This window comes from Ursus americanus, chromosome 6 (genome assembly GCF_024610735.1).
Source record: "Ursus americanus isolate L20-20 chromosome 6, mUrsAme1.1.p, whole genome shotgun sequence".
NCBI classification, from domain to species: domain Eukaryota; kingdom Metazoa; phylum Chordata; class Mammalia; order Carnivora; family Ursidae; genus Ursus; species Ursus americanus.
In genome coordinates, this window is record NC_142132.1 from 9650247 (window position 1) to 9676299 (window position 26053).

General features: G+C 51.6%; 1 protein-coding gene across 19 annotated transcripts in view; it reads right to left on the minus strand.

The window, feature by feature from the left end:
• TACC2 (transforming acidic coiled-coil containing protein 2) overlaps positions 1-26053 on the minus strand; it is a 199871-nt gene that overhangs the window by 116682 nt on the left and 57136 nt on the right. For 18 of the 19 annotated variants that reach the window (XM_045803335.2, XM_045803330.2, XM_045803329.2 and 15 more), the window contains 2 exons: positions 18001-23271; positions 17206-17319 (listed from right to left, as the gene is read on the minus strand). In XM_045803335.2, coding sequence (XP_045659291.2) covers positions 17206-17319; positions 18001-23271 — 5385 coding nt within the window. The remainder of the gene's footprint in view (positions 1-17205; positions 17320-18000; positions 23272-26053) is intronic. The other variant, XM_045803326.2, reaches the window with a different exon arrangement.

Consider the following 26053-nt stretch of genomic DNA (forward strand, 5'->3'; position numbering starts at 1 on the left):
GAGCAGGTGTCTGAAAGGAGATTTTTTTTTTAATGTAAATAGAACAGTATAATGAGCCCTATGTATATTACCTAGTTTCAATATTATCAAATCATGGCCAATTCTGTTTCATTCACATTGCTCACTTCCCCACTGCTACCCAGATTATTTCGAAACAAATCCTAGATGTCATCATTGTATCAGTTAGTATTTCTGTTTGAATCTCCAAAAGGCAAGGACTGGGAAGAGAATTTTTGCAGGCTATTTTTTTTTCTCTCTCAGCCTCCCTGAAACCAACTACAATCTGTAAATATTAATGAGAGACAACCACAAATACCAGACCTATGGTCTGAAACTCAGTGCTCCTAGGACTCACTGGGTTATTGTTAAAATGCTCCCAGAGACTGGTCCAGGAAGTCAGGAAAGGGGGGGCTCAAGAATGTACAGTTTAGCAAGCAGATTCTGGATGGAGATGCTTTCCAAACCACACGTGGAGAAACTCTGAAACTAAAGTTTCGGGGCAGGCGTCACTGGTTGTCTCCAAAACTGCTGTTCCCTCTCCTTATTGACTTACTTGCTTATATGCAAAATTAATGTAGGTGTGGTCACGTGACATACCTTCCCCAGTGAGACAGGAAGGGAAGTCAGCTGGGCTTATGGTGACATTTCTCTCACCCTTCAGGGAAAACACAAGATGGCATATCTCCTGTCCAGATGTCCTCCTGCCTCGTGGCATTGTCTTGAGGGCACAATGCGTGGGGCTGCTGCAGCCAGCTTGAAACAATGAAGGGGACGTCTGCCAACATACTCCATGTGGGTAGAGGGGAAGATGCAATATGCTAATGAATCATTCAACCTTATAAGTGCCCTGTCCCCAGACTCCCTGCCAGGTGAGATGATGGACCGGTTATCGTTGAAGGTTTCTTGCATTGGGCTGTTACTTGCAGCCAAAAGCATCCTGAAGGAACTGTCAACTGTGATACTGAGAAGAGCTCCTTTGGTAGATACTAGACCTAAGGCTTCAGAAAGGGAGAAATACCACAGAGCAGATGGAAGATCATTTGCCAGGGGAGTCTTCTGGAATCCAAAAGGCAAGTTGGTGCCTGGGAAATGCCCCCAGCCCTGTGCACTAAAGAAGGCTTTGCTACGTGTTTGCAGTTTCCTTTAATACTCTGTTGCGGCAAAAATGTTTTGCTTTGGCAAAGAAGTGACAAGCCACATGAAAATGGGAAGCTGGGCTAGAAACCCATGCCCAAATTTGCCTGACACATAATAAACACCTGCACACTAATAAAATATTCATGAGCGTCCACAATCACCGTTCCAGGTGCTTATGGGGGTATCAAAATGTATAGACAGGAAAGATGGGCTCATGCTGGAGAAGCAGGAAGCAGGCATGCAGAACCAAGAACACGAGCAGACAGCATGTGCGTTGGCGGTTGGAGCACGAAGAACGAGAGGGTGCAGTGTGTGTATTAGAAGTTATTTCAGTGGACTGAAAGGAACCTCTATTCTATCCAAGGACTTGTTTCTGCTCCACCGGACCAAGAGCGTCCTCCCTGGATCACCAATGCCACGTCTGATACATGGAGAAATCTGGGACATAAGGCCAGACATTAGAACGATTGCAGGGCTGGCTGGTTCACTGATAGGGAGTACGTGTTTTGTCTCCCTGGACACAGAACACACCAGCTCTTTGCTGGGGGTTTGAGTTGAAATAGAAGTTCATATATCTGACTTGTTGATGGGCCCCCGAGTGCAAGCTCAGAAACACCAGGCCCCTGAATGATAGCATGGTGTCCTCACAGAATAACAGGGTGCCCACGTGTAGCCAGGCAATGTACACTTTTATAGACTCAAGGAGTTTCATTCAGTCGATCAAAATCGCTTATTGAGCATCTGCTGTGTGGGGCTCTGTGCAAAGTCAGATGCCTCGTGGTCCCTGTGCTCACTCTGCCAGAGAAGGGAGTGGCTACTACATGACAGAGGCAGAACGGGAATATTGAATCAGCCCTGCAAGAGGTATGGGGAGATTTTTCCAGAAGAGGGAATACTTGAGCAGAGTTTTGGAGGACAAGGAGGTGTTATCATATTCAGATTTCTCATATGAGGATATTTTAATAGTTATGCATTTAAAGCATATTAGGAAAGAAACATAATTAGCACACCAAGCCCATAACTTCACAGACATTACCCAGGACAAAACAAAGTAATACACTGAAATACAAATGAAGCAGTATAAAGAAAAATAGTAAGAGGGTAAGGATACAGGTGGTCCACAGATAAGGTCAAAGTCTTCAAGGTGGCACACACCTAAAGAACATCGCTGAAACACTGAGCTAAGAAAAGAAAGGAAGTGGACAGAAGAGAAATAGAATGTTCTAGGTTGTGAGAATTAAATCTGTTCTTGACTATACCTAGGAACACTTTATGATAACAAAGCCTATGATCAACTCATTCAACAAGTATTTCTCAAGCCCCTGCAGTGTTAGGTCCTCGTAGGTCCTGGGAGACAGGCCAGGACAGTAGCGACGAACTCCCTGCCTCCCTCCCGGAGAATACCTTCCAGATTAGCTCTGGTGGCCACCTACAGCAATTACCAGATGAAAGGCAAAGACATTAGGGCCCTGAGCTGTTTTAATCTTTTAATGCCTGCGTGCTGTCTCTTGAACCAGAGTGTGGTCGGCTTGAGGGCAGAAAACTGAGCCTCCCCCACTTCCCGCCCTGGCGGTGGGCTTCTTACTGGCTGTGCTGACTCCCAGCCCAGGGTTCATCACTGCCATCTTGGCCCTGTCCTGGCAGAAGAGTCCCCTCCTCGGGGACCAGCCTCCCTCAGCCCGTCCACTCAGGACCTCATTGCACCTTAAGATCCTTCTTTTTGCAGCAAGGCAGACCTCAGGCTTCACCCAGCCACCAGAAACCCAAACCCCAAAAGCATGCTGACCTAGAGGATTCTTTCATCAACCACCAGCTTGGAAGGGTGGCAACATACCGTCCCCAGGACGGCTTGCTCTCTGCCTTCCCCACTGAACAAGCACACAAAGGAAACCGAAAAGGTGACTGAAAAGCTTTTTGAAACGACTACTATAATAATCACTACCATCTGCGAGCGTTTGCCACCCAGCTGGCACTCTGCTGAATGGCTTTCTTCTCTTCTCTCTTTAATCCTCTGATGGGCCTTTGTGGCTATTGTCCTCAGCTGACCAAGGAGGACACAGCCATGGAGGTCTCTTACCCCAGCTCGCACCCAGCAGAACCACGGTCACACACAGGCTGTGCGTCTGCGAACCCAAACTCCTAACGAGCCCGCAATGACGAAGAGCTAAGCTTCACGGTATTTTTATACTCTGAACCTATGGGCAGAAAATACGCCATGAGGAACCCAGGACCAGCGCCCGGCTCTGCCATGTGAGTTCAGCCCTCTTACTAATAAAATAAGACCTACTTCACTAGTGAACTCTGAGAGCGTTTTTTTGTTGTTGTTTTTTGTTAGTTTTTTCTAGAAGGAATCACTGCTTTGGGCTTCTCAGAAAAGTCCTCACATTCCATGAAGGGCTGTCCAAGCAGTGAGGTACATTCCTGAGCTGCAACCCATTGAAACTTCGTTGTATGGAAAGAGAGAAATATTTGTAGGCGGGATTCAGGCCTTCGAAAAATTCGGCCATTACCTCCGTCCATGCTAAAATGAAATGTCAGCTTGAACCCAAAATACATGCAGGAAATATATGGGGGCAGCTTCCCACGTGACTTCTTAGCCTCATCCAGAATTTCTAGACGGGGCCTTGGAATTTTCCTGGAGTGCACACAAAACCTTCTTCACACGCAGGCCGGCATTGCCTGACCGTGTGCTCGGCTCAGCCTACGTTTGAACTTGGTCTTGTCCTAATTTCATGTAAGACATTGACTAAATGGGAAGCAAAGTTCTACCTGCTGGACTGTCTTCCTGGGCAAAAAAATAATCTCCAGGAGTCAGAGTCTGATATCAGTGTGACACCAGGGTAATGGTGAAAAAATAAAACATCCAATGATTAGCCATGATAAACTGGGAGGGCCTGGAGGGCTGGGAGTGAGGGGTGGTCGCAGGGCTTGGTTCAGTCCACATGCTAAGAATGAAGCCCAAGTCTTTGACTTGCTTCTACGTCCCTTAGACTAGCGGTTCTCAAACTTTGCTACTCAGTAGAATCCCCTGGGGAACTGTGAAAGTTCCCTGTGCCCGGGGCGCACTCCTCTATCAATTACATCAGAAACTCTGGCCGTGGCACCCAGGCATCAATATTTTTTTAAAATCTCGCTAGGAGATTTCAGGGTGCGGCCAAGGTTGAACACGGTGCTCTGGGTCCCTGCTACTCACAGGGTGGCCCATGAACTCAGCAGCGTCTTCAACTCTGAGGTGTGAACGAGCCACTGAAGACCTTGTATAACAGTGATTCCGACTCAGCAGGTCTGGGGTAGGAGCCGAGGTTCTGCTTATCTAAGAAAGGCTCGCAGGTGCCGCTGAGGCTGCTAGTATAGGGAACCACATCGTGAGTGGCACAGCCCCAGAGCAGTGGCTCTCCAGGGACAGCCTGGCCCACCAGGGGACATTTGGAAGTGTCCGGGGACATTTTTGATTGTCATGACTTGGAGGATGTTCCCGGCATCGAGGGCTGCTAAGCATCCTACCACGTACAGGACAGCCCTCCCCCAGCGATCACCCAGGCCCAGTGTCAGTGGTGCTGAACATGAGAAACCCCGTCTCGAGCTCCCAGCGCGCGACATTTATGTAGGCGGCCCTCAGTTGGAATGAATGAATAAACGGACGAGAGAATGGCTTAACACCACAGTGATTTTGTTGTGTTGTTGAACTAACCTGGCCCACAGATAGCTTTTGAGGGATGCATCAAATACACACACCCTCTCTCTGCCGGACACAATACAATCAATCTACAAACATCTGTTGTGGGCCTACGGTGCGCAGCCCATAGTGCTAAGGAACAGGACCAGGCCCACACTCTGTCCTCAGAGGTCTCACTCTCCGAAGGCGTTAGATGTGCATCGAGCACCCGCCTGTGCCAGCCTGGAGCCAGCACTTGCCACACACTATCACGCTGAAACCTCCAGAGGTACATACTAATTTTATACCCATTTTACAGATGAGGAAACTAAGGTTTGAAGTGACTAAGCGACTTGACTGAGGTCCTAGAATGAGTAAGTGACAGATTTGAACCCAGATCTGTCCAACTCAAGCACCCAAGCTCTTCTGTAAAGGATGAAACCCTATACGACAAACTGTAACGCATTTGTCTGTGTCTTCAAACTGTGGTCAGGTTACAGAAAAGACTCTTGATACTGGGGCAGGGGAAGGGGTGAGGCCTCCTGCAGAGCTGGGGGGTGGAGAGGGTTTCACAGGCACTACATTTGCCTCTCCGGTCTCTTGAACAAGAAGGCAGTCGCTACAGGGCTGACAAGGAGCGGGAGGGGCAAGGCAGGCAGAGGGTCACCGTGGGAGCAGGGCCTGTGAGTCTGCTGGGCATCTCTCGGCCACGCTGAAGTTCCCGCCTCTGACGCCTGTGCAGTCGAGGCTGCCTCTGTGTTTACACCTTTCTCCACATCTTTATGTCAAAGGGAAAGGGATTAAGAGAAGGCACGGAATGCCCTTCCTTGGACCTGTAGAGCCGACAGGCTTTTCAGGACCGAGGGAAGGAGCAGGAAAGTGTAATAACCTCCCGTATCGCATTGGGTCAGTTAGAGTTCCCCAACATAGAATGCGAGGGGAGTTCCTGAAAAGCAAAAACTCCCCCCGTAGGGGCCCTCTCTACAGAATAATTACCCTCCACTGAAGATAAAACATGAACCAGATAGGAGGTATAAGCCTTAATTCAACACAGAGCCTGGTGGATTCTAACGGACAAGCTTCCCATCCCCGTGCAAAAGCAGAGCTAAACCCTGCCATCATGGGTGAGAGGGTTTTATCTCTGGGCGCCTGGCTGGCTCGGTCGGAGGAACATGCGTCTCCCGATCTCCAGGTTGTGAGTTCGGGCCCCACCTCCGGTGAGGAGATCACTTAGAAATAAAATCTTTAAACCCGTCATCTGTTGAAGGGCATCTCGGCTCCTTCCACGCTTTAGCTATTGTGGACAATGCTGCTAGAACATTGGGGTGCATAAGGCCCTTCTCTTCACTACGTCTGTATCTTTGGGGTAAATACCCAGTAGTGCAATATATTCAATGGAATATTACTCAGCCATCAAAAAGAACAATTTCACAACATTTGCAGCAACATGGATGGGACTGGAGGAGATAATGCTAAGCGAAATAAGTCAAGCAGAGAAAGACAATTATCATATGGTTTCTCTCATCTATGGAACATAAGAAGTAGGAAGATCGGTGGGAGAAGAAAGGGAAGAAGAAAGGGGGGGTAAACAGAAGGGGGAATGAACCATGAGAGACTATGGACTATGAGAAACAAACTGAGGGCTTCAGAGGGGAGGGTGTGGGGAAATGGGATAGACCGGTGATGGGTAGTAAGGAGGGCACATATCGCATGGTGCACTGGGTGTTATACGCAAGTAATGAATCACAGAACTTTACATCAAAAACTGGGGATGGGGCGCCTGGGTGGCGCAGTCGTTAAGCGTCTGCCTTCGGCTCAGGGCGTGATCCGGGAATCCCAGGATCGAGCCCCACGTCAGGCTCCTCTCCTGGGAGCCTGCTTCTTCCTCTCCCACTCCCCCTGCTTGTGTTCCCTCTCTCGCTGGCTGTCTCTCTCTGTCAAATAAATAAAATCTTTAAAAAAAAAAAAAACTGGGGATGTACTGTATGGTGACAGAATAAAAAAATATTATTATAAAAAAAATTAAAAAAAATAAAGACTCAAGATGAAGTAACAAAAAAATTTAAAAATTTAAAAAATTAAAAAAAAAAAAAAGAGAATCTTTAAAGGGGCGCCTGGGTGGCTCGGTTGGTTGAGCGTCTGCCTTCAGCTCAGGTCATGATCCTGAGGTCCTGGGATCAAGCTCTACTTTGGGCTCCCTGCTCAGCAGGGGGTCTGCTTTCCCCTCTCCTTCTGCCCCTCCCCCACTTGTGCTCTCTTTCTCGCTCTCTCAAATAAAGAAATAAAATCTTAAAAAATGAAAAATAAAAAAATACAATTTTTTAAAGAGTATTTTACCTCCCAACCCTCATGGCTCAACTGTTTGGAAAGAAACTTACCGAGAAACCACCTAGTAAACCGCTCACACAGACCCACTCAGCTAGAAGGAGCCGACACTCACGTTTTGACAGAACCTTCTCTTGAACTCTTGTGCGAGTTTGCCCTCCCCATCCGCATCTGCACACTCCCCAAAACGTGGCAAAGTCGAGAATCTGTGAGCACTTGTCCGACTCACTTTTCACAGCCTTCCTGCAAATGCTGCCGGCCACAAGCCAAGGCCAGCCAGAGTCAGCACCACGCAGACGCTGTAGCTTAGTGTGCAAAAAAGCCGGAGTGAGCCTGCGTATGCTGCTTTCTCAGACACGACGCCAGCACAGGATTACTTCCGGCCACTACCACCCCTCAAAGAAAACAATCTGTAACACCAGTTCAAATCAGGCTCCCCTGGGTGGCTTGCTGGGCTTAGAAAAGGTGAGGCTTACTCACCACAGTGCCCTTGGGGTTGTTGCATTGAAAAGAACCCTGGTCTTGAGGCCCAGAAGAACTGCACTCAAGAGGAGCTGGACTAGGGGTCCCGTGACAAGCTGTGTGTCCTTAAGGAAGTCCCACACCTTCTCTGGGTATCAGTTTCTCATCTGTAAAAGGAGGAGGCTGAAGGGCCTGAAGTCCTTCTGGTTGTGATGTTCCGTGACTAGGAGTGTCTGAGCCAGGTACGAGGTGGTACCTGTCTCAAACGGTGAGCATCCCTGCGACCAGGACCCAGGAGCCAGAGGAGCTCCCACGCCAGACATCCTTCATAGGTGGCCCAGAAAGGCAGTCTGGCCTACAGTTGAGACCTCATGCTGAGGCTTGTACTCCCCGCTCCCCCAAATTCTCACTTTCTGCCAACACTGGCCATGCATGTTTAAATTCCAGCGGCTTCGTCACCTGCCAGGAAGGGTCTCCCCCTACAGTCATCATGCTCTGGTGTCTGGCCAGTTAGGCAAGGATGGACAACCTTCAGCCCTGCCCCTTCCTCTAGGAGGTCTGGGATGGACCGGCAGCTCAAAACATCGTGCCAGAAGAGTCGGGGCAATCTGTCCCATAAGATGCACTTGGAGCTTGCGTTCCGCTGGTGTAGCCCCAGCTGGGCTCACCCACACAGGCGCTCCCTCCCTCCCACAAATGTTAGGTTTCAGCTTCTTTGCAGCCACTCTTGGCAAGAGGTTAACCCCAAAGCCTGAGTTCCCCAAGGAAAAGAATGCATTCCCCATGTGTGCTGGATGGCTCGACCTTGCATCAAATATAATGTTGCAACACTGAAGCCACCCGGGTAGGGAGGCTGGTGGCTCAGGGATGGGAGGTGTCTTTAGAGGGTAGTGACCAGTTCCAAAGAATCCCAGGCAAATGCAAATGAACTTCAGTAAATTTCAGCTAGTCCCTGTGTCAAAGCACAAGTGTTTACCAGTAATCTGCCTTAATAGTAGTATCAGCGTCATTCCAATTATGAGGGTCATAATGATACTAACAATAAAAACAATTACCCCTGATACTTAAGTGCTTACTGCATGCCAGGCAGGCACTCTGCTGAGCTCTTTACACAGTCTATGACTAATGGCAGAGCTGGAAGGGAGACCCGGAGTCTGCCTCAGTCCTGTCTGACCCGATTTTCCAGGACAGGAAGGCTCCAATTCACCTGATAGTCAGTTGGGTTGAATTATTCAGCGCGCACTTATGGAGTGCCCACTGCATGCCACGCGGAGTATCAGGTGCTGGGTAACCAAGAGCCTTGTCTGCAAATCTAACATTCCCAAAGAAACAAGATCGTAGCTTATTCTCTTGGCCACCAGCCCAGACCCACCCCCCTCAGAGATGACCAAACTTGTATCCAGGCAAGCACCCCTAAATAGAGAATTCAGAATTGTGACTTCAACTCTCATCCCACGTTGTGGAATACTGAGTTCCAAGGAGAGGAAGGAAGTCCAGTCCCCTGGAGAAGCCACAGTGAGTAGACAGGTGCTGGGGAACAACCTGATCCCTCCACAGTGTGTGAGCACTGAGCTAGGAGTCATCAAACCATATGCATTACCTGCAGTGGGTCAACGCACCTATCAATTTACCCCGCCCCCCTTCCCAGGACGGGAGCCCGTGTGCCGACTCAGCTCTTCTCTAAGGAAAGAGACCTTGGCTCCCCTTCTAAGCAGCCAGCATGGGTGGGTTTGCTGGGTAACTGCTGAGCCAGTTGTGGGGATGGAACTGCCTGCAGGGTTCCACGCCGCTCAGGGACCTTGTTCATGGGCTTTCTAAGAGCTGACGGGCCCCAGCTCTGTAATAGTCACAGCTACCAGCTACCAAAAGCTGGCTCGGGGCACCTGGGCGGCTCAGTCAGCTAAGCCATGGACTCTTGATTTCAGCTCAGGTCATGATCTCAGGGTCATGAGATCAAGCCCCGAGTCAGGCTCCATACTCAGTGTGGAGTCCGCTTGGGACTCTCTGCCCCTTTCCCTCTGCCTCTGCCCCTCCCTCCTGCACGCTCTCGCTTTCTCAAAATAAATAAATAAATCTTAAAAAAAGAAAAAAGAAAGCTGGCTTTGTGAAGTGGTCTGTGTCTTGCCTCGTATAATCTCCATGCAAACGCCCCTTTAACTCCCCAGAGACATCAGCGGCCCCTTGTACCCATGAAGAAGCTGAGGCTCGGAGCAGTCGCCTGACCAACCAACATGGCCCCGAGAGTCAAGATCTGTATTTGAACTCAGGTGGCCTAACGTGCCCCCTCCCTCCAGTCTGATTTCCTCCTCAGCCTCACTTCTGGTCCCTCCTTCTCTGGCCCTCCTGGCTGACATGGGGCGGCATCGGGGGCCCAGCTTCCCTGCTTCCCCAGGGCGGGGGCTCCTGGCCTGAGACCTCGCCGCTGACGCCAAGTCCACGGCACTCTGTGGTCCTCTCTTGGCTCGTCCTCCCCACTCCCAGGGCATAGACGCACCCCTCCCCTGAGGTTTCTATTCCCAAACACACTCTGTCCGTTTTGCAAAAGGAAAGGGCATTAAAAGTATCAGTGCTCAGACCTGTGCCAGCGCCTTCCCTGGAAACAGACATACTCACAGTCAATGCCTGAATCAGCATGCTGCTAAAATATTTAATGCTGGACGACGCAACAAGCCCTGGGAAGAAAGGGGAGGCTGAGCCGCAGTTAGCTGGGGCCAGCCGACCCCGCACGCCCCTGGGTGGCCTCTCCCACCCTGCCAGCTTCTCAGGACAAGAATGGTGCAGAGAGGGCAAGTGGAGGGCCAATCTCCGCCCTGAACCCATTTCTGCTCCCACACAGGTATGGCCAGTGGGGAGGCGTGAGCAGGGAGGGTTCTAGATTAAGCGCCACTGTTTACAGGAGCCAGTTGACTGGATTACCTGAGGCCTCTGCACCAGGCCTGGGCATGAGGTCATGCTGGCTAAGCCAGGGCCTCTGGCTGGCCCAGGGGGTAAAGCTCCTTGGCTCAGGGGCAGAGATGTCTCCTGCTGATCAGTGTTGCTGGGCAGTCGTGCTGTGACTATGCCCCAGTCTCTACTCCGGACACACAGCTATCTGGCTTTGCCATTTGCAGAGCCAAGGGGGAAATGAACACTCACTGACCACCCCCGGGCGCCCTAGCCCCAGCAGGGCTACACTCGTAGAGCCTCCTGGAATCCACACTGGCTCTGATGTGATGATTCATCTCGCTTGGATACACGAAGAAACTATGTCATCAAGTTGGGCTGTCCCCTGCAGAAGTCCCTAGCCCCGTGTGGCTAGTCCAACTTCAATTTTAAATAATCAAAGTTCAATACAATTTACAGTTCAGCTCCTCAATGGCCCTGAAACCACCTTGCCATGAAACTGACCCTTGATTGTCAAGGGCCCCCATTTCAGGTACTCAGTAGCCACGTGTAGCAAGTGTCAGCCATACTGGACAGAAGAGATAGAGAACATTTCTATGACTGTAGAAAGTTCTAGTGGACAGTGGTGTTGTAGAGAGTAACCCCTCCCAGATTCCACCTGGCTGATAAGTTAATGATCAGGGGTCTAAGCTGAGGTGTGAAACACCTTCCAGAAGAGAGGTTCGAGCCCCAGCTCCAGCTCTTATTGCTCTCTGCACTTGACCAGGCCGTGCCACAGGCCTGAGCCTCCACTTCCTGCCCTGCTAAAGGGGTCCCCAAACAGCACTTACTGAGGGGCTGGATTTCTCTGACAGAGCAAGAAGGTGCTGGGTGAGGAGGTACTTTGGCCCAGACGGAGGAATAAGTGAAAAGGAGACTCATATCGAGTTCTCGTTTTGTGTCAGGCATTCCAAACGAAGTGGCTCATTGAATCCTAACAACACTGGGAGTGTGATGTGACCCTGTTTTACAGGTGAGTAAACAGGTTCAGAGGGTGACGCCCCCAAGGTCACAGAGCTTGACCTTGAGCTGGAACTTGAGGCCGTGCTTGTTCCACCCTAGAACTAAGAATTCTTCTCTCAAAAGCCTAGAAGCAGATTTGGGGCGGCAGGCTTTGCTAGAAAGAACAGCCTTCTGTGTGGAAGGGTCCTTGGCTCCATTCAGGCATCAAGGGGGAAATATGCCATCAGAGGCCATCAGGGCCCAGAATCTGGTATGAGCTCTCTGCCAGTTAGCTTCCTGTCCCTTCCCTATTCTGAGCCTCGATGAGAATGCCCCCAAGTTTCCTTCCAATAATAATCAGCCAGAGTCTAAAATACCCGTTTCTCAAACACCGCTGTGTCCAGGTCCATGCGGTAGGGTTTCCGCCAGCGGCCGTAATGAGAGGTTCCAGGAAGAGCAGCCAGGTCTGTGTGGACACATTCATTTGGAAAATCACCACCCAGCTCTGAAACTGGCCCTGGTTTCTCAAGGGGCGGCCAGCGGCTCCTCCCCACTTTGGGCCCACGTGCTGCCTGATGGAGGCCACAGGGCAGAGGGGCGCAGAAACCCAGAAGAAGCAGAAGCCACGGCAGGAAATGCAGCCCCCCCCACCCTTCGTGCAGGCCCCCATAAGCCAGCTTTCCAAAGTAACCTGATGCGTTTCCAAAGGACAGCTTCACTTCCAAGAAAATGCATTTTAATGATGGAACACAAAAGCTTCGGAACAGCAAGGCTACATTTTAAAAGGTCCTTTGACTTTTATATATGACGGCTCACAATGATTGAAGCTGTTGATAACACTAGAAATCCACGTCACTGGTAGAGCCTTTAGTTCCTACGGACCTTTGAACCATGTAACAAGCTCCTTGCAGTCTCCCTGTTCCCGCGGGGTTCTTCCTATTTCATTTAGGGACTGTGGCCATATCTTCCCTTCGCTTAATTGCCAGGATGCTTCTGAATAAATACATGTAAAATTAGAATAGTAGATACCATTTGTATTACACACCGACCCTATACCAGGCATTATAGCAGGTGCTTTACAACCATTCCAAGCACACCCTACCTCCAACCCTAACAGAGAAGTGTTTTGTGTTTTTTGGGTTCTCCCATTTTACAGGCGAGAGAAGACTGAAGAGCAAAGCAGCTCCTCCGAGGCCGCTCAGCCGGTAAGAGGCCGCTGGGACGTGAACGGGTCTGTCTGACTCTACTGTCTCCCTTTTGGGAAGAACCCTGCTCCAAGTCACAGGGGTGCCTGAGCTCTGTTAGGCTCTGCCACAGCCCAACTTCTGAAGAAGAAGTTTAAAATAATAGAACCAAAGTAATACAAACACAAACTCAGAAGGATCTCGGTGGAGAGGGGTTTCTCTCGTCCTGCTTTTATCTACTAAGAGAACTATGCTTGAATCTTTTTCTTTTCCCTTTTCCTTAATTTACACAGCTGTAGCCATCCTCAAGACCTTATTCTTACACTCGAAAACACGGTGTCACAGCTGGTAATTTTAGAAGGAGGAGGAGGAGGAGGGAAGGAAGAAGTGGAAAGCGAGTGGGGAGCAAGCGTGGGAGGAAGGGTAAGAAGTGGCTCCAACATGGCTCTCAGGCCCAGCCAGGACTTCCTCGGCATGATGCCCATCGTCTCCCTCTGTTCTCCCCCCCTCCTGACCTCCTTCAACTTTTCAACCCAACTGCCCTTCATGCTTTAGCCCAGGTCTGCACTAGGACCCTGAGCATCTGGGAATAATCTAATTCTCTCGAAATGCACTAATAATTGGAAAGGATCGCTTTCCGACCATTTCCCCAAATGGAAAAGAAAAAGACCACTGTAAATAAATATTCAGCAAAGGCAAGCTTGGGGATAGCAAGACAGGTCCAGCACTACAGACCTAACCACCCGTGGTGTGTCATCAGAATGCCCAATTCTAGATTTTCCATCCACAAGGAAGAGAGTCATAATGTGTACAACACTGAAATCGAACCAAGTACTTTCTGGAGAACAACCTAAAAATAAAGTGAGACTGTCTGCAGGGCCAGCTCTTCCCGGGACAGAGAGCACACAATGGTAGAAATCAACCCCTGATGCTTAGAACTGGGTGCCCATACACCCCTCAGGTGCAGGGTGACGGCGAAGCCACAGGATACCCAAAGCCCATCCACCAGAAGGGCCAATGGGGCTTCGGAAATAAAGCAGTTAGCATACCCGTGCTGACAACTACGTGTATATGAGATTGCATTCTCAAACTATCTTGTCACACGGTAGAAAGAGACATTTCTAAGATATTGAACCCAATCCATGGTATCAGCTCTATTCAGCTCAATAGAATCTTCAAAATTCGATAAATTCCACAGAAGCACGTCACCTAATAACCAAGAAGAGACTAGAAAAGTTGGTTTTGATTTGCTTTGCTCTTCCCGGGGCGACTCGAAACGTTATTTTTTGTGGTTGGAATACAGTACACGATGGTACACAACGAAAGATATTCATAAGGTTTCACAATAAAACACGATCTCACAAACTTGCAAGTTGAAGCAGATCGCTGTGGGCTACCCAGGAGCCGGGAAGAAAGAATTCACTCTCCTCTGTCATTAAGATATTTTCACAGATGAAGAATTCAGTGCTAGAAAAGGAAGACAGCCAGGTTGGAGCCTCGACCAGAGGACAAGCGTCTCCACCTGAGGAGACACGGTGGTCACTGCACGAGAAAAGGCCACACCACAGAAAGGCACTCGGGAACAGCCAGCAAGCACCGGAATGTGCCAGAACTGTGCTGGAATGGATGATTTCAGCCCTCACAGCAACTCCACGAGGCAGGCACAGATGTCCTCCCCATTCTACAGATGGGAAAACTGAGGTTATGTGTATAACTAAGGGGAAGAGCTAGGGTGTGAATTTGGGGCCCCTGCTTCGAACTTCATCCCCACCCAGCTCCTGGCAGCATCTCCCCATTGTGTCCCAACCTGCTCCAGGCCTCTGCTGAATTTCACCTTCCCGGAAAATAACTGCTCTTCCCGGGATGTGCGCCCCCTGGCCTGGGCTGGACTCTCTCTGAGGCCCGCCCAGGTCCACAGCATGGCTCTCTTGTGGCCAGAGGATTCACCAAAGGTACTGAGCCTCCCCCTCAAGTGTTTCCAACATTTGCGTTAACCCTATAGGAACGGGGGTGCTGCACAGAGAGATGTGGGCGTTTGGGGTCCCCGTGGGCAGGTTTGGACTTCTGGATCATTGTTGACAGGTGTCAGAGCTCTGTGAGGGCCCGTGGTGTCCAGTAGGGCAGCCACTTGCCACATGGGGCTGTTGATACTTGGAATGTGGCTGGTCCAAATCGAGCACCAAGGCTATAAGATACACACCAGCTTTCAGAGACTTCGTATGAAAACGAGAATGTAGAATGCCAAATTTATCACCTTTCTATCGATTACATGTTAAAATGATAATATTTGTGATATATTGGGTTAAATAAAATATATTATTGAAATTAATGTTATCTGTGTCTCTTTAGTGTTGAATGTGGCTCATAGAAAATTGAAGATTACACTTGTGGCTCGTGTCCTGCTTGCATTGGACAGAGCAGGTCTCTGTCTTCCGGGAGACCTCCGATGGTCTACCGAGCCTAAGTCGGAATCTGTGGCCGCCTATTTGCCCGGATGTTGCTGTCCCCGTAATTCCCCTTGAGGGAGGGGAGCCCGAGGTCACCTCACTTGGCAGGCTGGAGCTGAGGGTCCATTCGGAATTCTTTCTGGAAATCCTCAGCCAGGGAGACGGGGGCAGGCGTTTTTCCCAAGAACCCAAAGGACAGGAAAAGCCAGCCCTCCGTCCAGGACCAGGACCATGCAGACTGTGGAGCCTAATGACCTAACCAGAAGTAGACTGAGTCACACGTGCAAGTCAAGAATGCGAAAGTCACATATGTAATTGTAAACGTTTTGGTAGCCACATTAGAAGTAGGGAAAAGAAATACGTGGAATGAAATTTAATAACATATTCTCACCCAATACATCCAAAATATTATTTTAACATACACCAACGTAAAAATTATGAATGATGTGTTTTATGTATTTTTTTCATATTAAATCTTCAACACCAGGTATGTATTTTATACTCACAGTGCACCTCTGCTCACACGTGACGAGTGGCTGCCAACCGGGATGGGACACCTCGAGAGGGTCTAAGAGTCTACCTACCCCCAGCAGACCCTCCACAGGGCAAAGGGAACAGAAACACGGCCCATCAATTCAATGTCCACTGCTCAACCAACCGCTCTAAGTCAGACACCCTCAGCCACTAAGCCATGCTTGCAGAGTTTCGATGGCAGAGGGGAAAAGCACTCTGCAAATATTTAAATAGAGAAAACAGTGGATGAAAATACGCAACATATTAAATGCCAGCAATCATCAGGCGGTGAGGTGGTGGTCTTTTCTCTTCTTCCTTATACTTTCCTATTCCTTACAGATGTTCTAATATTAATTTAGAAATTATGATTTAAAATTTTTAAGTGATTAGAACAATGAGCCAGGAACTATATACGTCTGGCCCCAACTTCTCCAAGGAGGGGAGAAAACCCCCAGGGACGTTGGGAAAGGTGCTCATATCTCACTGGTGGGGAGGGAGAAGATTTTCCTAGTTAGATACTTTTCCTGCTTGAACTGGGAGTGTCAGACATACCAGCAAGGGCCGTGGGAGGACTTAGGTGCTAGCTACATCGGCAGCAGAGACAAGTGTCCCCCGCATCTGCCTGGGCAGCACACGCCTGCATCTCCCCGGCCCAGAGTTATGAGAGGCGCCCTTGTAAGGGCAGGAAGGCAGCTGGGTGTCGGGGGAAGTGCTCAGACTCGAAAAACAGGTGATCGTACATTCTTTCCGCATGTGCAAAATATGAATCAAATCATTTCTAAAATGCCTGCAGCTGTTTGGCAGGATCCACGGGGCTGCCACAGGTACTAATTTAAAGTCCAACCCTGCCCCACTCACACACACACACACACACACACACACACACACACACACACACACACACACAGCACCAGAACAGCCGAAGGTCTAACTAAGGATGTTCACAATATCTCCACTTCCCCAGAAGGATGAAACTTCTGAGCAGCTGCTTTTCTACAATCCTAGGTGGCATTTCACTTAGCAAAGAACCGGCAGGCACACTTCACACAAGTGTGAGGGTCCGGGATTCACAGTTACATCTGTCACTTGTCCCCTAATCTCGAGATCTCTATGGAGTGTGACGGGTTGGTGAGTAGATATTCCTGCTTCAGAGATTAAATCAGCATTGAACCCATTTGCCTCAAATTAGTGCTTGTCTAGGGCTGGGGGTTGGGATGTGATGTCCAAGGGGTACAGGGTTTTTTGGGGGGGAGGTGACAACGCTCTGACATTGGTTGTGGTGATGCTTGCACAACTCTGTGAAGCCACTGAATTGTACAGTTTAAATGAACGAACTATGTGGTATGCGAATTACATCTCAGTAACGCTGCTCGGGTTTTTTTAAGGTGATAAGCTCAGATGTGAAATTCACTCCATCCCGTGTATGACAACGGAGTTCTCTGTCATCTTGGGCACTGCTTTACCTGTATAAAGAATGGGAAAGGCTATCTGCTTCTTGCTTAAACAAGGTCTCATGTGTAAACAGAACTCTCCTCTGAGAAACATCCAGTGGGTCTCTGCCGAAGAAGCCCCCCCCACCTGCCCCGGTTCTCCAAAAGGCTGACACCTTTTCACTGACCTTTCTGCTCCTCCCACACGTCTGGCCTCGTGGGGGACGTCCTCGCCTGGGGCACGTGGACCATCCTTCTCAGGAACTGAAGGTAAGGTGGATGGGCCCGGCCCAGGGCTTCTTCTGGGACAATACAAAGAAAGCAATAGATGGTTAAAAAGGGTATTTCTCTCCACATGGGATTGAAAAAGTCCATTTCCTTTTTGATAGCTGAGTAATATTCCATTGTATACATGGACCACATCTTCTTAATCCAGTATGGTGACTAACATAATATAATAAAAAAATATTATTATTAAAAAAAAGTCCATTCCCCAATTCAAGCTTTAAGTGGGTACTACCCCAAAATCCTTAGGGAAAAAAAAAAAGTCACCTTCCAGCAATCAATGGCTTTGAGATGCTCTTGCATCATTTAGGCCTCTCTGTATAAATAATTCCAGTTTCAAAAGCAAAGGTATTTGGGCTCCAGAAAAACATATGATTACCTCTAACCTATGACCCAAGAGCGTGGCCAGCCAGTAACTATTTCATGCTTTTCGGACAGTTTGAATGAAATGAACTGAAGGACACAGAGAGCGAACAGGACGTGTCCAACAAACAGCTCCCCTCTTCCTCCCATTTCTCTCACCTTTTTCAGAATCTTAGCACATCCAGTGGTTGCAAGCAGGTAAATTTAAACCTTTATGCATAGAAAACCCAGCTTTTTAAAAAACCACCCATCTACTTGAGTCTTAAAAACCGGGGTGGGATTCACTTTTGAAGCTGGCCCTAGGTGTCCCCCTAGGAGTCTGTTCTTTTCTGTACCTTTCGGCGTGGAGCACTCCTGGAGCCAGGATTTGGGGCTTCGGGTCCCGAGGCTCATCAGGTTCCGGAGGTGAAGAGACTGGCAGCTTCCCGCCCCCGGCAGGAGCGGGGGGCTGAGGCCCAGGCTGCTCCTCAGGCGGCTGGTGCACGGCCAGGCTGGCCCCTCGCGCAGTGGCTGCGTCCTCCGGGCCGGGGGTCCCAGCAGAGCAGCCCGAGTCCCCACGGGTCCCTGGCAGCCCCTGCGCAGCGCCAGAGAACATCCTCGTAGTACCTGTCTCGGGCGGGTCACCAGACACACGTGCCCCAGTCTCAGCTGTGCTCGAAGTGACGTCACCCGCCACTTCCCCAGCAGCCCTTGCCCCCGAGCCAGGCTCTGGGGGGGTGGCTGCTACTTCCACAGGCCAGAGCTCGGGAGCACAGGGCTTGCCCAGGGTATTTTGTGTTTCGGAGATCCCAGCACCACCTCCACGCCTCTGCTCACTCCCAAGGGTGTCAGGGGTCCAGGGCTCACGGATGGCCTCGGCCACAGTCAAAACACCCCCATGGGGAGAAGCTGCTCCCGGGGCCGAGGTGGATACTGGCAAGTCAATTGGCCCCCCTGTGTGAGCAAAGCCCTGGGCAGCATCCTCTCCGAGTTGACCGTCACCGGTGGATGTTTCCTGGGGGTATATTCCAGGAGGAATTCTGTCTTCTGGAATCACGGCCCCTTCTCGGTGGCCCTGGGGCTCCACCTGGAAGTCAGCGGCTTTTTCCACGGGAGTCTCAGGACCGGCTGCGGGCAGGGAAGGCCCTGAGGCTAGTTCCTGCTGGCCCCCACCCTGCGGTGAGGGGGCCTGGCCTCCAAGCCCCGGCCTGGCCTCCCCAGCCCGCTCTGGCTTCTCACTGTCCTGCACGGCCTCTGGGACCCCGGTCACTGCCTTCCCCACACCGGCTCCTGGCAGGTTCGGGTCTGCGGCTGGCACCGCTGGAGCCGGCAGCCTTCCTGGAGCGGGCTCCTGGGCAACCAGACAGGGGGGCTCGGCCTCTGTAGGCAACTCTTGCTTATTCTCCGTTGCAGCCACCCCGAGTCCAGCAGGAAGGGCAGGGAGAAGGGTGATGGCCAGTCCTTGAGCCCCATCTGGAGGCTTCTCTGGGCTTGGCCCCACGAGGTCCTCGCCCCTCACACTCCCAACGGCTCCTGCCTTTTCTCCCGCTGCACTCTGGGGCCGATCAGCGGTCAGGGCTCTGAGCACGGACTTCTCAAAGATCTTGGTGATGTGCTCCCTGAAGTCGGGGAAGCCGGTGATCATGCCCATCTGCTTGGAGCTTGCGTCCACGCCACCTGATGTGCCCCACCTCGGATCCTTGAGAGGGTCTACCATTCTCTCCCCACTGCCCTCCGGCTCCCTTGCTGCCTCGCCTGCCATGCTCTCCTCACTGGCAGGGCGTGCTGGCATCCCACCGGGCTCGCTGTCTGCACCAGGCGCTCTTGCCTCCTCCTCCTCCTCCCCTGTCATCTGCTTATGCTTGGTCGGAAGCGGTGCCCCGTCCAGGTAGGGGATGGAGTCTGAGGGTCCCTCAACGTTTCCAGCTCTGGGGCTCCCACTGCTCACTTGCACCCCAGAGATCTCCTCACTGGCCACTCCCAGTTGTGAGAGAGGGGCAAGCAAGCCGGCAGAAAGCTTCATGGAGGTGGCATTTCCCAAGGCCGCGGGAGGCTCTTCTATGGGACAAGGGGCTGCCCCTGTTCCGACAGCACCATCGATATGCAGGTAAGGAGTGTCTGGAGCAGCCTCTTCTGGTGGCCCAGGTGGCAGGGGTCTCTTTGGGTCGGGGACAGCCTGAGCTGCAGAAATATCCACCTTGCTTGTGGGAATCCCCCCCCGCTCTCCAGCTGGTAGCAGGGCATCCTGGCAGCTGGCCGACAGCTGCTCTGCTGGACAGGGCTCACCCGGGGCAAAGGTAGAAGCTTCCTTCCCAGAGGAGGCATGCTGCTCGGTCTGAAGGGAGCCGTCGCTCAGAGCAGCTTCTGCAGGCCCCTCCAGAGCCCGCTGCACCCCCAGGTCCCCTTCCTTGGCACTCCCACTGGTCTCAGCAGCCCCATCGTCCGCACCTTGATCCTTGGCCGCTGGGAAACTTCCAAGGAGCCTTGGGGCCTCCGCATCCAAGGCAGGGGGGTGCTCCATTTCCTTCTGTGGGGCCGGCACGGGTTGCTGCCTGCCTCCCTGCGTTTCCCCATACGCCTCTCGGTCTGGGGCATCCTGGCTGGGTGTGACTCTACGGCTGGCGAGCGCCAGGGCTGGCGGGCCGTGGGCTGCATCCAGGAGAGCGACTGAGTCAGGCGCACAAGGTGGGGTCCCCACTGTGTTCCCACTTGCCTTCTCTGTCTTGCCCAACCCCTGGAGCGGGGGCTGAGCGTCAGCTGCTTCGGAAACTTCTGTGTCCCTGAGACATGCTTCTTCATGCCGGCCGCTGGCTTGCAACACACCTGCCAGTTCCTGCTGGGACTTGTTGGGCCCCTGCTGCGCACAGCGATGCTCCTCTCTGCTCAAGTGACCTGCAAGAGGAGAGTCTTCGGAGGCGTCTGCTGCAGGCGGCGAGACTCTGGAAGGCAGGCTGCCACCGCAGGCTCCCTCTTGCTCATTCTGCCCTCGTGCAGACAACTCCGGTCCTACTGCTGCTGATAGCTCTGGCTGCTCTGTCGCAGGGCTCTCTGGAACCATGGCCCCAGGAGCTGACCCGGGAGCATTAGACAGACTGCCTTTGGGGAGCTCCCCTCGCAGTTCTGATCTGGAAGCTGGGTCCTCCGGCCCATGAGTGGGCAAGCACACATCCGCCAGGGGTTCCACAGCTGGGTGGGTTGGAGAAGCATCTGCATCTAGGTTCTCAGAGCCTAGACCACCTGGATAAGTCTCTTTCTCATTTTCACACTGCTGGGGCTTCTCCCTGAGCATGTCAGACATGGATGCTTCTGGTTCTGACTGCAACGGCTGGAGATGGTTCTCAGAAGATACTGGGGGCCCCTCAGAAGCAGTTCCTTGTGTCCAGCTGTCCCCTCGGCAGGACAGGCTTCCCTGCTGTTCTTGCTCCAGGCTGACCATCGTCAGTCCACTGTCCACGGCTAAGTCCTCCCCCTCGGGGAGATGTGGCCCAGCAGCCTGGACTTCCTGACCAGCTGCCTCACGCCCCAGCCCACAAGGTTGGCCCAGGGATGTCAGCAGGCCCTCCCCAGCACAGCTGCTGGGCCTCTGCACAGATGGGCGGTTCCTCATCTTTGTCTCAGATGGGCTTTCCGCCGCCTCGGCTCTGGGGATGACCTCCGCCGCAGGAGTTGACAGGAAATCTGATTTCTCAGATTCTAAAGCAGGAAGATAGTCCATTCTTTCCAATTCCCCCACGTCCCACAGGGTGTCGGGACACTGGGTCTGCAATCCTGGCCCCTCCCAGACAGCTTCTTTGGGAAGAATGTGTTCACCAGTTCCATCCGGCCCAGGGGGCAGGACAAGATCCTTCTCGGGGAGCTCGTGCAGTGAGCCAGAGGCATGGACCACATGGGCTTCACCCATCATCTCACAGGTCACCGAGCTCCACGCCGTATCTTCTGATGGAGAGCCAGGCCTATCGGCGTGCCCAGGACTTTCCTTTCTCAGTGGCTGTGCTGAGTCCATGCTAGAATACACTTTGCTCTCCACATCATGGCTTAGCTTTGAAACCTCATCTTTTTCCATCTCCAGGCTGGACTTGCAGCCTAAGGCCCCAGGTTGTTCTCCCCATGGATTCTCAGGATCTCTACGGTCAAGCGGCTCCGGGCCTTCTTCCTGCCCCCTAGAGCTGGCCTCGGACAGTCTGCTCTCCTCCTCAGCCACCGCTGGGCTTTCAGGGGCCTTGGCTTCATTCTTTGACTCTGGTGAGCTTCTGGCCCTGTCGTCTGATACACTGGTTGGGGAGGGGAGCAGTACCCCTTGTTGGACTTTCTGGTCCCTCATTGAGACCTCTCCCCTGTCCTCCTGGGGCAAAGGGGCAGGACCCTCTCCACGGTTCCCTCCTAGATCCTCTCCCTCCCTTCTGAGATCAGGAGCGAGCTTGTCCCATCCTGCCAAGCCTGCATCTGCTAACTCTTTGGCCAGGTCCGTAAGCACGGGCATCTCAGCCCTGGAAACCATCTCCCCGGCCAACCAGCTGGATTCTTCTGCAGCAGCGGAGGCCTGAGCAGCTGGCGGTGAAGTGGAGCCCGAAGCTGGACATGTGTCCTCCATCCGCACACGTGGGGAAGGCTCTGTGCTCTCGAGCAAAGCCCCTCCGGGCTGGGTGCCCGCTGCAGCACGGACAGCTGCACTGGGCTCGCTTCCCGGTCCCCCTGCTTGCAAGCTACTCTGAGTATCTTGGGCATCCACGGTCTCCTTCCCAGAGCCCCCAGCCCCGGGCACCGGGGCAGGGCTCGGTGACTCCCCAGGCGGCTCGATGTGCGCCAGATGTGCTCCCATGGGCTGCTGGCAGCTTTCCCGGGAACTTGTGTCGGCTTCTTGGGCAGCCCCTGCAGGGCTCCTAGGGGGATGGCAAGCCCCGAGGAATCCCGCGCCGTCGGCAAAAGCCTGAGGTGGCACCTCCACTTGGCATTTGTCTCTGTCTGAGGCTCCGGGGGCTGGCTCTGGTGGAGTCGGGGTCTCGGGTTTTGTGGGGGACTCCTCTAGACCAGATGAGCTCGCCTTGCCTGGCACAGAAGCCGCCCCCTGCCTGGATTCTGCCAGGGGAAGGCCACCTGCAGCCTCGTCCCCTTGGGACTCGAAACCACCGGGCTGGCCATCTTTCCCACACAGCTGTCCCTGCATCAGCGCTTGAGGAGATGCTGGTGAAACCCCTGGCGACTGGTCAGTGCAGCCGGAGGAAGACAGTGGATGCCCTTCTTCCTCCAGGTCATTCCCTCGGCCGGCACTGGGGATGACTGCACCCATGCTGCACTGAGTAGAACTGCCCCCTTCAGGGACAGACACCATTGGGGCCTCCCCACGGGCATCCGGGGAGGGTTCCCTCCTGGGGTGTTGTATGAGGGGCCAATCTTCAGGTGCTGCTGCTGGGCTTGCCAAGCAAGCTTCCGGGGGGCCCTCGGCAAAGGGCATGGAGGCAGAGGGGCACTCCTGCTCCCAGGGCACTGGTGGGCAGGGCAGTGGAGAACCTTCTGGGCCCCTGGCTTCCTGTGGGCATTTGCTCGGCTCAGTCACCTCCGGGGACACGATGCACGGATCCAGGCTGGCAGCACCTTCAGACGCAGAGCGGGAGCCTCGGTGCTTGGCGCTGCCAACAATGAAAACATTTGATGTTTCATTTATTCTCATGCGTGTGCGCCCAGAGCCACGTCACAGGCAGAATCGCCCCCACCCTTTCCCCACCAAAGACCACAAAGCACAGCATCCCCATGCAGCTCATTCCTCTCCATGAAGAGACCACCCTCCCCCCCATAACCATACACATGCCCTTACTTTCTCCCAAAATCAATGCAGGGAATTTCAAACATTCAGCTTGGAGCTCTCCGTGCTGGTCAGTTGTGAACAGGGAAATATAAAAACACATTCACAGTCGCCCACAATGCAGGAAAATAAGAAGGTTTTCAATAGGTACAAATCATAATAGAGGGTTTGAACAAGTTCTGTGTAACTTACAAGGAGGTTCTAAGTACTTAATGAGACTATTTAGATATTTGGGTAAAAGGCACAAGTGGGCAAAGCCATGCTTTGAAATAAAGAGCTATTGTTGGTAATAGTTGACTTGATTCTCTGATTCAACATGTGGTACTGGGAGGGGCGTCATCCAAAAATCAATTCTGTTTAGCTATGGAATTCCTGCATGTGACCTATATATAAAATTCTTGGAAGCTGAATTACCTTTATACCCATATGTGTCTTAACTTGAACTTACTCAGTTGGACAGCATGTGAAGCAGAACTATGGGAATTTAGGGGAACATGGCTCAGAATTATGGATTTGCTGTAGATAACCAGCTATCCGGGTGCTACAAAACAGTTCATCATAGGCCATATTTGGACATATTTCAATTCTGCATGGTTTTCATTAAGCTCATTTTTTAAATTTAAAAATAATATATGTCCAATACAACATTTTGAAAATGTAGAGAAAAGTATCTCCCATGCCTGCCACTTGAAGAGTTCTGGTGAATTTCCTTTTTTTCTACACAACTTTTTAAAGGATGCCATTTTATTATTTTTACATAGCTGTGATTCTATGTCCTTGTTATGATTATGTATCTTTTTAGCACCAAGAGAAATTGCGCAGGACAAAGTTAAGAGAAGTATGGTTTTTCTAGGGCTCTTACCATATTCTTTAAAATAATTTTAGGGAAACAAATAATAAAATTGTTATAGGGAGGAAAATCTATGGAATGCTCTTGCAACCGTTACATAAATACACGTTCGCCTGTGCACAGACCCACAGTGTTTTGAATGTGAGCAGGGAAAAATCCTGCTCTACACATTGACTACCAGAATTCCAGCTTTCCAATGCAAGGCAATGCATATACATTCATTTATCAGGGATGCACACGGTGGCAAGTAGAATACGTTCCTGCTAAAATTTAGAAGTTGAGTTGTGTCCCCCTAAGATTCACATGTTGAAGTTCTACCCCCCAACGTGACTGTATTTGCAGACAGGGTCTTGGGAGGTAAAGGTTTAAATAAAGTCACAGGAGTTGAGTCCGAACGCAATCTAAGTGGTGTCCTAATAGGAAGAGGAAGAGACACCAGGAATGTGTTGCACAGAGACCGAGCCATGAGGGACACAGCAAGAAGCCACCATCTATAAGCCAAGAAGAAAGGTCTCATCAGACACCGAGTCTGCTGGCACAATAGGTATTTGGGTGTTTACTGTACTTTCCTGCAACATTTTGAGGTTTCAAATTTCCCAAAATAAAAGGTTGGGAAATTAATCCGTACTGCCTCCAAGAATACAAACTTGCAAGGAGGGAAACTGAACGTTTGTGTCCTGTCCCCCCCGCCCCAGTCATAGTCATATGTTGAAACCTAATCCCCAAGGGGATGGTATTAGGAGGTGGAGCCTTTGGAAGGTGACTTGGTCCTGAAGATGGAGCCCTCATGCATGGGATTCGTGGCCTTATCAGCAAGTCCCGGAGAGCTCCCTTGTCCCTTCTGCCTTGCCAGGACACAGCAAAAAAATCACCCATCTATGAACCAGGAAGCAGGCTCCCACCAGATGGAATCTGCTGGCACCTCGATGTTGGACCCCAGCCTCTAGAACTGCGATAAACCAGTACCTGCGGTTTATGCCCCGAGGCTCTTTCCCTGACTCCACTGCAGCGTCTCTCCAAGCCCCTCACCTATGAAATGGACTGATGTCTCTGAGGGGGTGTGTACACATCATCGCGACAGCAAACAGCCTCACGAACTGTACATGGGACACGCGAATGATGTGCCCCAGGCCCTGAAGACATTTAAGAGGGACCCAGGAAAGAGTCGGCTACTGTCTCAACCAGATTCGTATTTTCAGACCCACAAGCAGAGCTGACAAGGGCAAAGAAGAGAAAACTCCAAGGGCAAGTTGTACAAATCCCTTTAACCCTCAGCTGGCCACAAGGACAGCTGCACCCAGAAAGCAGTGGCCCGGCACTGACCGCCACATGGGGAACCACCCCTGGAAGCACCAGGCTCGGGAGGGCTCACAAGCCGCAGGGCTGTTGGATTGTTCTGGAACCAACCACTCTGCACTCTGCATCTGGCCGGTTTCCTTTTTACAAGCACTTCACATTTTGTGTCCCACCCATTAACTCAGGGTCACACCACTTAGCAGTTAATGAAATTAATGGGGTGTAATTCAGAAATGAAGTGCTCCTGCATACGCCTGCTTGCTCCAGAAGCGCCGAGCACAGCCCCCTCCACGCGGGTAATAAGACAACTAAAACCACTTCCCCGTCCCTGCCTCTGACAGGAGCCGCCACCTCAGAGGGGCTCTGTGGCTTCCCTTCAGGTGGAGTGAAGTCTTTATCATTTGGGCACAAGGTGATCGATGGACTCTATTTGGGTAGCTTGAAAACCTGCGAGTCTTACCAG